Source organism: Salmo trutta, chromosome 33, assembly GCF_901001165.1.
Source record: "Salmo trutta chromosome 33, fSalTru1.1, whole genome shotgun sequence".
Classification (NCBI taxonomy): domain Eukaryota; kingdom Metazoa; phylum Chordata; class Actinopteri; order Salmoniformes; family Salmonidae; genus Salmo; species Salmo trutta.
In genome coordinates this window covers 27,031,643-27,044,179 of record NC_042989.1, presented here as the reverse complement: position 1 = coordinate 27,044,179, position 12,537 = coordinate 27,031,643, and the positions used below count along the sequence as shown (strand labels likewise).

Below are 12,537 nucleotides of genomic sequence, written 5' to 3'. Positions count from 1 at the left end.
AGCATATGGAAACTGAACAGATACCGCCGTGAAAACCTTGGAGGTATCCAACCGTGTCAATATTTAGATTGCCCAGAAGAAGCCATGGCTTCGTACCATTTTGAAATGTAGGCAGCAATTTGGCATGCATTCCAATTCTACTTTCTGCTCAAACTCGCAGCATGATACCAAAATCAATCCATCAAGCATTCATTTTCTTTCATTTGTGCTCCCAGTGTCCGCAGCCAGAAAAGTTGTGGTTGTTTCCGAGGAGACGGAGAAGAGCATGAAGGTGACATGGCAGCCTGCACCCGGGAATGTTGTCAACTACCGGGTGACGTACAAGCCGGCGTCGGGAGGGCGACAGCTGGCCACCAAGGTGCCCGCTGGGACCACCAACACCATCTTGAGACGCTTAACGCCCATGACCACCTACGACATCACAGTGCTGCCTGTGTACAAGCAGGGAGAAGGAAAAGCAAGGCAAGGAGTAGGAACCACACGTACGTTGGTTTATCTTTAACCACAACTGAACTGTGCTCTGTGCTGCTTTCGTTAGGTTAGGAGAGTCTTGTACAGTAGTTAGTCACTGGAGGGTTATGCAGACTCATATCAAGTACTTATCATCAATCATCATCAACTACTAAATCTCGCATGAAACAGATGCTTGCAGTAGGATAGCCCAGGAGAGAATGGGTCTCCAAATAGGCAGCTAATAACTAGTATTTTCCAAGCAATTGTAATAGTTTAGCCACATTTTACTTCCACTTTATATTCATCTGCTTATATCAAATCTTAATTTTCTCTGTTCCAGTTTCACCGTACAAAGCCCCTAGAAACTTGCAGACCTCCGAGCCTGCGAGGACCAGTTTCAGAGTGACCTGGGACCCCGCTCCAGGGGAGGTCAAGGGCTACAAGGTCACCTTCCACCCCATTGGGAATGATATAGACCTGGGAGAGCTGCTGGTCGGACCCTATGACAACACTGTGGTTCTGGAGGAGCTTAGGTAGGCTTATCCTTGGACTGGAATGTAAAGTATATCAGATGGACTGTCACATGTAATGTATTACTTTGCACAGGTACTGTAGTTTGAGCTACGCCGCATTTTCATTAGTTCAGCAATTTGTTGTGTCCGTCTATCAGTCATATCTCTCAGACAAACTGACAAACCTGTTGAGATGAATGAACTGATTTAAGTTTGTTTCACAGGGCTGGTACCAAGTACACAGTGAGTGTGTTTGGGATGTTTGAGGGAGGAGAGAGCCAGCCGTTGGATGGAGAGGAAAAGACGACTCTCTCTGATGCCCCTGAACCACCACCATATGATGGAGGTAATGCCTACTCTCAAACCCCTCCTACATGAGTAATCATAGCCAGCAACAGCAACACAGCACTACACAGGAGACTACCCTGGAAAGAATTGATCTTACGCACAGCCAATCAACAGGCGAGGGCACGGCAGCCATGTTAAAAACTAAAGGGTCATGCGTAAGGTAAATATTTGTATGCAGGAATCGTATATAAAACAAGCTGTGATCCATTTTAGAGGCAAAAGCGAAATAACACATTTTTCTCAAAGAACCCAACAACCCTAATGACCTATAGGATTTTCTTTATTGTTTTATTAATCTCCCTCATGATACTTAAGACCTTATATATATATATATGTTGTGTCTCCTGTGTCCATAGCCAAAGTGTGGGTATACATTTTTAATCCCTCTCCCCATAAAAACAGATGAGTTGCCCTAAATGCCTTTCCTCAAAGCTAATTGTCTCACCAAATAACAGATTTAACTACTGTTCCATCTGTTGGCTGCTTGCTTTTTTCATCACTGGGTTCCTTTTCTTTTTCTGGATCCTGCGGCAGCTAAGAGCAGTAGAATTGAAAAAAGGATAAGCTGTTTGCAATTACAAGTGTTTTACAACCTACCGGGTGTGAGCGCGTGGCGTGGTGCAGGGCAGTGAGTGAGAGGAGAGGAGAGGAAAGAGAGAGAAGGAGGAAAATGTAATGTGCTTGATGGAAGGCTCCAGAGAGGCCAGTCTGACCCTCAGCTGACTGGAAGGCCTCCTCTAATAGGGAGCAGATACAATGACAAGACCCAGTCAGCCAGTCAGCCAGGCAGCCACCCACCCACAATAATATAATTTAATAAAGGGGGCAGAACACCCCTCCTACACCCCATTTCCACCTTTTTCCTTACCCAGTACTCCTCAATTCAGTCCCCCATCCCCAGTCCTGGAGGAGTGAGAGTAAGAAGGGAGTGAGGAGAGAGGGATTGGGTCTGAAGTAATCCGTTCATCAGCCTCCCTCAACTCTGAAGATATTTTACACCAGACAGTAATGGACATTTTTGTCTCCTTTTCCACATTCAAAGTGTTTTTTCCTGTAAATAATAGATAACCGTTCTTTGAGTCACAGATACATTTGTGCTGTAACGCACGAGTAAACCAAACATTGAATTTACAGTGCCATAAACAGAGACTGGATGTGAATTTATTTATTTGGTGAAATGCATATTGCAGTCAAAGGACTGCCGTGGCCGTAGCCAAATCTGCCGTGGCCGATAAATCTTCCCCCTGTAGTCTCGCCCGATAGCCTTAGATAATTGTCTTTATTACGACTGTGTAGCTAACTAAAACAGCCTGTAATCCGAACGACACACGGTTCAGCCACTCTAGGACCCTCCCACTCCGTTAGACATCTGTTTATCTGTGGGCCGCATGGGGAAGGAAAGACTAGTCTGTAAATCAAACATCATGTAACCTGTTTTCAATTGCAGACAGTGGCAGACTGCTCAATGTCTGTGTGCGGCTGCTGCTGCGCATCTGCAGTCTTAACGGACTGGAGACGAGGCCTTCTTCTCATCCCACAGGTGTCTGGAAAACAGTGAGAGCTGTGCCAGTGAGGAACGCACAGTAACTCTCACCAAGGAGACCCTCGTGTATCATGTCAGGAGAGCTTCTTTTTGTTGTTCCCTGGGAGAGGCTGAGCAGTGGCCAGTGAAGAACACTCCTCGGACACACAGAGAGAAAGAGACAGAACAGTCTCAACTTGTTGGAAGAAAAGAAGACAATAATTATATCGGCAGCTGGAAATGAAATGTGTATGATGAAAATAGCTTGTAATCCTAAAAATGGAATAGAAAGTGTTTTTACTGCTTGCTTGTAAAGAGGAAGATGTGTTTTTTTTTCTGTTTGGGAAGTGTGTGTGATGTACTGTGAATCGATGTCAACAATGTCATGTCAATGACCTCTTTTCTTTCCTAATCCTTTACCTCTCTTCACACCCATGCATTATTAAACACCTCTGAGCCATCTCCATGACATGTCTGCCCTCATAACTTCACCTGTAATATAACGGAAACTGCATCATAATAACTAGAGCCCATCACTGTTCTGTTCTGTGTCTCTGACCTGTAACCTCTGACCTCTCAGATGTGGTGTGTAAGACCAAAGCCCGGGCTGATATAGTCCTGCTGATCGATGGCTCCTGGAGTATCGGCCGTCTGAACTTCAAGACCATTCGCTCCTTCATCTCTCGCATGGTGGGAGTCTTTGACATCAGCCCTGACAGGGTTCAGATTGGTAGGTTGAACCTCAGTGTGCCTAAGGTCTCACAGGACATGAGCATTCCTTCTCTCTGCTGTAGATAAAACTATTGTAGCTCCACTCTCCAGTAATTCTGTAGGTGTTATAATGTTGGGTAGATTTACATGGCATCTCATCTGACAGAGGCTCTCTGTGTATTTCTCGCAGGTTTGGCCCAGTACAGTGGTGACCCTAAGACTGAGTGGCACCTGAACGCCCACAGGACCAGGGCTTCCCTGTTGGAGGCTGTAGCCAACCTGCCCTACAAAGGAGGCAACACCCTCACTGGTACTTAATCTACATCTATAAACTCAATGCATGTTCGTGCTTGTATTGGCTAATGAAAAAGGTTCCAGTTCGTAAACTTCACAATGAAAACTGTGCCACTGCTTTGGTTCTTGGCAGCTGAGCTGTTTGTGTGATAGCCAGAGGGTGAAGGGAACTGAACTCAATTGTATGCTCCATTATGCAAATAAAACTTTGTTGTTCCTAATAGGCTCACAATGTATTTTATAATAATCTGCATTCTGTTTAGCTGCCTCGTTGGAAAGGCCTCAGAGAAATGATTAAACAAAATAAATGTTTCTGTCTTCGTTGCAGGTTTGGCTCTGAACTACATCCTCCAGAACAATTTCAAGGAGAATGTTGGGATGAGACCCAACGCTCGTAAGATCGGAGTGCTGGTCACTGATGGCAAGTCTCAGGATGACATCATTGCCAACTCCCAGAACCTGCGTGACCAGGGCATTGAGTTGTATGCCATCGGTGAGTCTCTGCCATCTTCACTGGGAAGTTTTCCCTTTGTTCTATTTTGACTTGATAGGACATCTGACACTCCTTGTATCCATCTCAACTTGAATAATGACAGTTATCTTTGTCGTCTTGAAGTAGCGTGTGAATGCTCGAGTTGCCCCAGAATAATTCCTTACACACTTTTGCCTCACCTTGCTCTAAGACGGGACAGCTGACCTGACTGTTGTCCCTTGTTGACTCCTCCTAGGTGTGAAGAACGCTGATGAGAATGAGCTGAGGTCCATCGCCTCTGACCCGGAGGAGATCCACATGTACAACGTGGCCGACTTCTCCTTTCTGCTGGACATAGTGGACGACCTGACTGAGAACCTCTGTAACAGCGTCAAGGGACCAGGTACCTTCAGCCTTCCATTAAACTCCTTGTCGTGACTGTTAATAAGGTGACAGTCTTATTGGCTATGCAGGTTAAACCCCTTAGTCTTAATACTAGTGCTTAGTGCTAAGGCTTATATTCACAAAATGTTCCAGAGCGGGAGTGTTGATCTAGGATCAGTTTTGCCTTTGATTTGATAATTAATAAGAGGGGAGACCTGATCCTAGATCTTTGAGACTCTTTGTGAATACGGGCGACGATCTCGATCTGTGTGAGGCTGTAGTTATGTAAACAGGGTTTAGGTCATGACTAAGAGAGACCCTCAATAGAGTTGCAAGTCTGGAGCACCAGGGGAGACAACACAAAGAGCTGAATGCCAGCCTACCACTGGAAATAATATAGAATCTAGTCCTCTTTCCCCTGATGCTCTATTTTATCCTCTCTGAAATTAGAAATAGTCTGCTCCGTAATCAAATTAATGAGCTGGAACTGGATACTGTATGGGAGAAGTTCCTTTTCTTTTTTCTTTTTTTGAAAAGGCTTAGACGTGGCGTGCAGCCGTCTGGAGTAAAGAGTCTTTGTCTGTCTGTCAACTGGATTTTCTGCTAGGGAGCTGTGTCCAAATCTGTGAAAGACAAGTCAAATGCTTGGTAAACAACAGGTGTAGACTAACAGTGAAATGCTTACATCCGGGTCCTTCCCAACAATGCTGAAAGAGAGAAAATAGAGAAATTACAGAAAAGTAAAACACGTAATAATAAAAGCTTAATAAATACACAATGAGTTGTGATAACTTGGCTACATACTTGGGGTACCAGTACCGAGTCGATGTGCAGGAGTACAAAGTAGTTAGATATGTACAGGTACATATACAGTTGAAGTCTGAAGTTTACATACACTTAGGTTGGAGTCATTAAAACTAGTTTTTCAACCACTCCACAAATTTCTTGTTAACAAACTATAGTTTTGTCATGTCGGTTAGGACATCTACTTTGTGCATAACACAAGTAATTTTTCCAACAATTGTTTACATACAGATTATTTCACTTATAATTCACTGGATCACAATTCCAGTGGGTCAGAAGTTTACATACACTAAGTTGACTGTGCCTTTAAACAGTTTTGAAAATTCCAGAAAATGATGTCATGGCTTTAGAAACCTCTGATAGGCTAATTGACATAATTTGAGTCAATTGGAGGTGTACCTGTGGATGTATTTCAAGGTCTACCTTCAAACTCAGTGCCTCTTTGCTTGACATCATGGGAAAATAAAAGAAAATCAGTCAAGACCTCAGAAAAAAATGTGTAGACCTCCACAAGTCTGGTTCATCCTTGGGAGCAATTTCCAAACGCCTGAAGGTACCACGTTCATCTGTACAAACAACAATACGCAAGTATAAACACCGCACAGGAAGGAGACGCGTTCTGTCTCCTAGAGATGAATGTACTTTGATGCAAAAAGTGCAAATCAATCCCAGAACAACAGGAAAGGACCTTGTGAAGATGCTGGAGAAAACAGGTACAAAGTATCTATATTCACAGTAAAACGAGTCCTATATCGACATAACCTGAAAGGCTGCTCAGCAAGGAAGAAGCCACTGCTCAAAACTGCCAGAAAATTGCCAGACTACGGTTTGCAACTGCACATGGGGACAAAGATGGTACTTTTTTGAGAAATGTCCTCCTGTCTGATGAAACAAAAATAGAACTGTTTGGCCATAATGACCATTGTTATGTTTGGTTGAAAAAGGGGGATACTTGCAAGCTGAAGAACACCATCCCAACCGTGAAGCACAATGGTTGTGGGGGTGTTGTGGGGGTGCTTTGCTGCAAGAGGGACTGGTGCACTTCACAAAATAGATGGCATCATGAGGAAGGACAATTATGTGGATATATTGAAGCAACATCTCAAGACATCCGTCAGGAAGTTAAAGCTTGGTCGCAAATGGGTCTTCGAAATGGACAATGACCCCAAGCATACTTCCAAAGTTGTGGCAAAATGGCTTTAGGACAACAAAGTCAAGGTATTGGAGTGGCCATCACAAAGCCCTGACCTCAATCCCATAGAACATTTGTTGGAAGAACTAAAAAAGTATGTACAAGCAAGGAGGCCAACAAACCTGACTCAGTTACACCAGCTCTGTCAGGAGGAATGGGACAAAATTCACCCAACTTATTGTGGGAAGCTTGTGGAAGGCTACCCAAAACGTTTGACCCAAGTTAATAAATTTAATGCAATGCTACCAAATACTAATTGAGTGTATGTAAACTTCTGACCCACTGGGAATGTGATGAAAGAAATAAAAGCTGAAATAAATAATTCTCTCTACTATTATTCTGACATTTTATATTCTTAAAATAAAGTGGTGATCCTAACTTAGCTAAGACAGGGAATTTTTAGTAAAATTAAATGTCAGGAATTGTGAAAAACTGAGTTTAAATGTATTTGGCTAAGGTGTATGTAAACTTCCGACTTCAACTCTAACTAGGAATAAAGTGACATATAATAAACAATGAGATCCTATGCTTTGGGTTGATTTGACCCCCTCTCTCCCCTTTTCCCTGATAGGAGGTGGCCCCGAGGCACCCACGGACCTTGTGACCTCAGAGGTGACCCACTATTCGTTCCGTGCCAGCTGGACAGGCCCTGAAGGTCCAGTGGAGAAGTACCGTGTGGAGTACATGACCTTGTCTGGACGCCCTCAGCAGGTACATACCTTTAACCTCCACCCTAACACAACCCTATCAAAGACCAACCCCTCTGTTACTCTTCCCCTATCAGCCCCCCAAACCCCTCTCTCACTCCCGCTCTATCACAAACACCTCTGTCACTCCCCCTCTATCAACACCCAAACCCCTCTGTCACTCCCCCTCTATCACAAATCCCTCTGTCACTCCCACCACGGGCCTGAGGATGGAAGCAAGTTGTAAAGGTTTTATTCTCAATGACTTACTTGACTAAATAAAGATAGAAGAGATGACATACTGTGAGTATTCACCCTGACCCCACACCTACCCTACATGTAGCTTTGAGGACATAATGGGCAGTTTCATGGGAAGACGTTTTCATTGTCCTGGGTTTAGTTCTAGCCTCTGATCTACCAGAGATTAGAGGGAAACCCCAGAAATTCTCCCCACCTCACTTCCTCAAGTTTGTGTTGGCTGCTCAGTATGAGGGTGTTTGGTAAAATGGTTTTGACAGAGGGTAAGACCACAAAATACAAGGCTTTCAATTTAGAGTACTAGTAGCAAAAAAGGTTTGTTTTGTTTATTTTATATCCCTTTATCTGACAGATGCAGGGTCTTGGCTCCAGTGTACTAGAATGGGGTAGCTAACTTCCAACTTCTTGGACTCCAATTTCATTTTTCTAAGTATTTATTTTATTCCAGCTGTCATGGTTTTGTGATGCAGTGGTCTAGTGTGTGATCGAGGTTTTGTTTGTTATTTACTCTTCTAAATAGAAACAGAGTGGGTTGGAAGTGTAGAGGTTGTTCAGAGTTCCTACAACCAATTTCTGACCCACAACCTGGATTCGGTCCTATGTAGCAAAATTTGAAATTGTGTTTTTTTACATTGGATAAAAGTGTATGGTATATCATACACTACAGTTGAGGAACAATGAGAAAGTAATTCTGCTTTGAAAGTTAATGAACTTAGCCACACCCATCTCTCTAAGGATTCACAATGTAGTAAACATCCAAAGATTTCAAGACTAAAAGTGGTGAAAGTAGAAGCAAAAAGTAGTAGTAAAATAAACTTCATCTAGTCCTTGACCTATATCCTAATCTGATTTTGGTGTAGGTCATATTGTTTTTCACATTACCGTCTCTGGTAAACAAACACTATATAAAATAAAATCTAAATGTATTTGTCACATGCACAGGATACAGAAGGTGTAAACGGTACAGTGAAATGGTTACTTGGATAGTGGAGTCTTTTGTTTATACATGTAGCTAGCTAAACAATGAACCATAATCCCAACTCTAATGCCGCGTTCAAAACAACTTCGAACTCAACAAAAAAACTCAGACTGGGAAAGATCGATTCGAATGGTCATCCAACTCAGAATTCCAACTCCGGAACTCGGGCCTTTTTCTGGAGCTCCTACACAGATCATACACGTAACATTAGCTAGTGAGCCAGCTAGCTAAAGTTAGCTAGCTAGTTAACAGTATGCTTTAACTTGCAATGAAAATGACTTTCTGACAAAATTGGAAACATATAATATCTGAAAATGTCGCTAGACTCTTACCTGTATACATGGATGAACGCTTCTCCCTTCGTCATGGATGCCATGGTTGCCCTTAGTTTGAAGAGGTTATCCGGAGACAGGTGTTTTATACAACAGACTCTCTCCGCATTTGGCAATCATCCCTCTGTTTCCACTGGGCGTTCCACTGTTTTCAAAACTCGGGTCAACTTCTTCCATGACAACGATACCATTTCTTCCCCACCATTGTCATCAGAAGACTCTACAATGTCTGGTTCAATGAAAATGTTCTGACCTAAATCAGTGATTTCCTCATTATCTTATTCATTTTCAGAGTCAGCGAGAGTCAGCATTGCTCGATCATCCTCTCGAAAGTACTCCATCACAATGTTTTCCCACTGAGCTTTGGCAATAGCGCTATTAACTTCAGGGCAGCAATGTTGAGAACAGTTGCAAACATTTTTCAGTTCTTCATGATATCTTTCAAAAAAAAGCTGCAGTAGACAGGATTATCCACACATACAGTACTTAGCTGCTCATGTTGTAAACAGAAGCATGCTACATGGCAGACCAATGCGAACTCATCTCTCGGCATGTCCAGCCCATCCATTATCTTGGCCAATCATGACTAGTGGGAAGGTTCCTGTATTTTCCGTGGCTAAACCAACTAGGCTCGTTATTTAACAATTGCATTCGTATTTACAAAAGGCATACACATTTTGTTATTAAGGCACATGAAAGTTCATATGTTCCAGCAAGAATTTCTGAAAACAAAAATACGTTCAAATGCCTCTCCTGTAAAGTAGTGATGTGCAACATACGCCTAGCTTCCAGAAACGGGTCATATTTGTGGTTCAATGAAAACCAGTAGCATCAACACAGGAAACACTGATAGCTGTACTTTGTTGTATTGTTTGGCTTAATTGTCCTCCAACAGAAACCAACCTTTCCATGCTTGTCAATGGGGTTACTTAAAATAGACATCCCAAGTCATTCTACAACCTCATACTGTATTCGCCTCGTTCATGTTGACTCTTGTTGTCTGGTTGTAGATGTTTGTTGATGGCTCTGTGACCACAGCCGTCCTACCTAACCTGAACCCACTGACTGAGTATCTGGTCAACGTCTACTCTGTCATCGGAGAGGAGAGCAGCGACCCACTGAAGGGCGCTGAAACCACCTGTGAGTCCTAATCTGTTTTTCTGTGTTCTTCTTTGATCCACTATACTGTACCTGTCCATTACTGTCCTTTAACATACCTGTATGTCCCACACGTAATCTCTATAGGATCAACAATGGATGTCTTTGAGACTGTAAAACAAGTATTCTTCCATTACATTCAGCACACCACAGTGACTGTATGGATGTTCCTGCGGTGCTTGTGCGGTCCCTGTTTTTAACGTTAAAGAAAGAACATCAATGTCTTGTTTATGATACCATATAAGGCTGCTATTATTGTAATCAATCAATATTGTGCATCAAGAATTAGATTTTTTTAAATGTTGTTCTTCACTATGCTTTTATTTGTCCTATAGAATAACGTGATTTTATGAAGTAATTTTCTTTTTGAGTTATTTCTCAATTAAATCGCCTATAAAATACCTCATTGTTTAGTTCTCACCACTTGAATAGGCACATGAAATCTGCATTGCTACATTTCACTGCAAACATTTCGTTTTGGACGGGATTGTGTGTGTGTTTAGAATCTAAGTGTTTCCCTCTCCCTCTTGCCATGTCCAGTGCCCCTCAGCGCAGTGAGGAAGATGATCATCTATGAGGAGCGTCCCACCACCATGAGGGTGAAGTGGGAGGAAGCAGTGGGTGCCACGAACTACATGCTACTCTACAGAGCCATCAACGCCACAGAGCCCTCCGTGGAGAAAGAGGTGAGACGGCAACTGCGAGAGAGAGAGCAAGAGAAAGAGAGAGACGCCAGACCAACTGTTGCACTGACACACATACACGGATGCTGCCAATGACCGGATATACCGGTCCCCTGCCAATGTCTCCTGACAGCATGCAGATGTCAAGGAGCAGTGAAGAATAACTTTCCTTTTATGGATGCAGAGACAACAAAACACAGAATTATTTATTACATTTTTTATCTCACTCTGGCATGATATTAGTTCCTGAGGTGTCAAATCAAGAGGATTAGATCGTCTGTAGTATTGGCAACACTTAGATAAGTTATATGACACTGGACACTGCCTAAGACATGTAATCTGTGGAAACATGTTCATCCAAACTGCCTGTCTGAACGACAGTGAGCCTTGTAAACTAATGTTTGTTCTGTCATGGTGCTCCCCTGCAGATGAGAGTTGGAGGGGACACGACTGATGTCCAGTTGGTGCAGCTGATCCCCAACACGGCCTACACTCTGTCCATCTTAGCCCTGCATGGACAGTCAGCCAGCGACCCCCTGACCGAGCAAGGAGTCACATGTACATACAGAACAGTACTCTTCTACATTCAAATGTTGTTATTAATGTTTTGTGCTCAGTGCCCTAAGGGAGGGTAAGGCACGGCAGGTCCTAACTCGTATAGAGTAAATCAGGTCTCCTCACTCCCTAGTTTATGGAATGAAAGGGATTAAAGTAATAATGTAATTTGGTGAGCCTCATGTTCTGTATCTCTGTCCCCTCCGTAGTGCCCATGCCCCCTGCGGGAAAGCTGAGGGTCAGAGACGTTACCCACAGCACCCTGAAGATGAACTGGGATGCTGCTCCAGGTGCCGTCCTCAAATACATCATCACCTACACGCCTGACGAGGGAGAGGCCAAAGAGGTGAGATACGACAATCACAATACATCTATAGGATACAGACGGCAGTGAAAGCAATACTCTGTACTCTACATACTCCCTCTGGGGGCAGAGACATATGCCTAGCTTCCTCTCCTACTGGTCACAGCAGACACCAGCTCCTGTGCTGAGCACGTTCTCTGTTTATGTCAGCTAGCAGATTGATATTGATATTTTTTATGCATCATTTGAGATATGACATTAGACAGCGTAATGGGAAGGGCAGCTGGTGAGAAGGGTATGCAGTGGACCTCTGGGGCTGTGCTATTTGACCGGGAGCCTGGTGGAAGGATCACACCACTGGACCGGGAGCCTGGTGGAAGGATCACACCACTGGACCGGTAGCCTGGTGGAATGATCACACCATTGGACCAAGAGCCTGGTGGAAGGATCACACCATTGGACCAGGAGTCTGGTGGAAGGATCACACCACTGACAGAGATTTCACACTAAGGAACATTAGGAATGACCTCCTGTACCAAATGCCGTGATCGTGCGATTCCTGAGTACTGAAAAGAAACAGAGAAGTTTATTGTGCATTTAGAAATATTTTTGGGGTACTTTTCCAGTGCAGTATGTTTGTGCTTGACTGTCTATATATATATATATATTTTTTTTTTACTTGATTGTTTATCTCTCTTCACCTCTGCGTGTGCTAAGGATTTACACATGAAGTGGAGATAACGTGCTGTCTCGTCAGATGTATACAAAGACGCCCACAGTTTCTCTCACAGATTCTTTGGAACTCATCAATGAGAATGGAAAATGACTTTGGAAGGCATTCAACATGACCATGATGAGGAAAACAGAATTGACAAACCCTAACCTTCCAT

General features: G+C 43.3%; 1 protein-coding gene across 3 annotated transcripts in view; it reads left to right on the top strand.

Moving 5' to 3' along the window:
• LOC115172768 (collagen alpha-1(XII) chain) overlaps nucleotides 1–12,537 on the top strand; it is an 86,321-nt gene that overhangs the window by 27,528 nt on the left and 46,256 nt on the right. For 2 of the 3 annotated variants that reach the window (XM_029730504.1, XM_029730505.1), the window contains exons 15-26: nucleotides 216–482; nucleotides 794–986; nucleotides 1,190–1,311; nucleotides 3,416–3,565; nucleotides 3,737–3,856; nucleotides 4,169–4,333; nucleotides 4,569–4,715; nucleotides 7,264–7,403; nucleotides 9,958–10,087; nucleotides 10,646–10,791; nucleotides 11,217–11,346; nucleotides 11,553–11,689. In XM_029730504.1, coding sequence (XP_029586364.1) covers nucleotides 216–482; nucleotides 794–986; nucleotides 1,190–1,311; nucleotides 3,416–3,565; nucleotides 3,737–3,856; nucleotides 4,169–4,333; nucleotides 4,569–4,715; nucleotides 7,264–7,403; nucleotides 9,958–10,087; nucleotides 10,646–10,791; nucleotides 11,217–11,346; nucleotides 11,553–11,689 — 1,847 coding nt within the window. The remainder of the gene's footprint in view (nucleotides 1–215; nucleotides 483–793; nucleotides 987–1,189; nucleotides 1,312–3,415; nucleotides 3,566–3,736; nucleotides 3,857–4,168; nucleotides 4,334–4,568; nucleotides 4,716–7,263; nucleotides 7,404–9,957; nucleotides 10,088–10,645; nucleotides 10,792–11,216; nucleotides 11,347–11,552; nucleotides 11,690–12,537) is intronic. The other variant, XM_029730506.1, reaches the window with a different exon arrangement.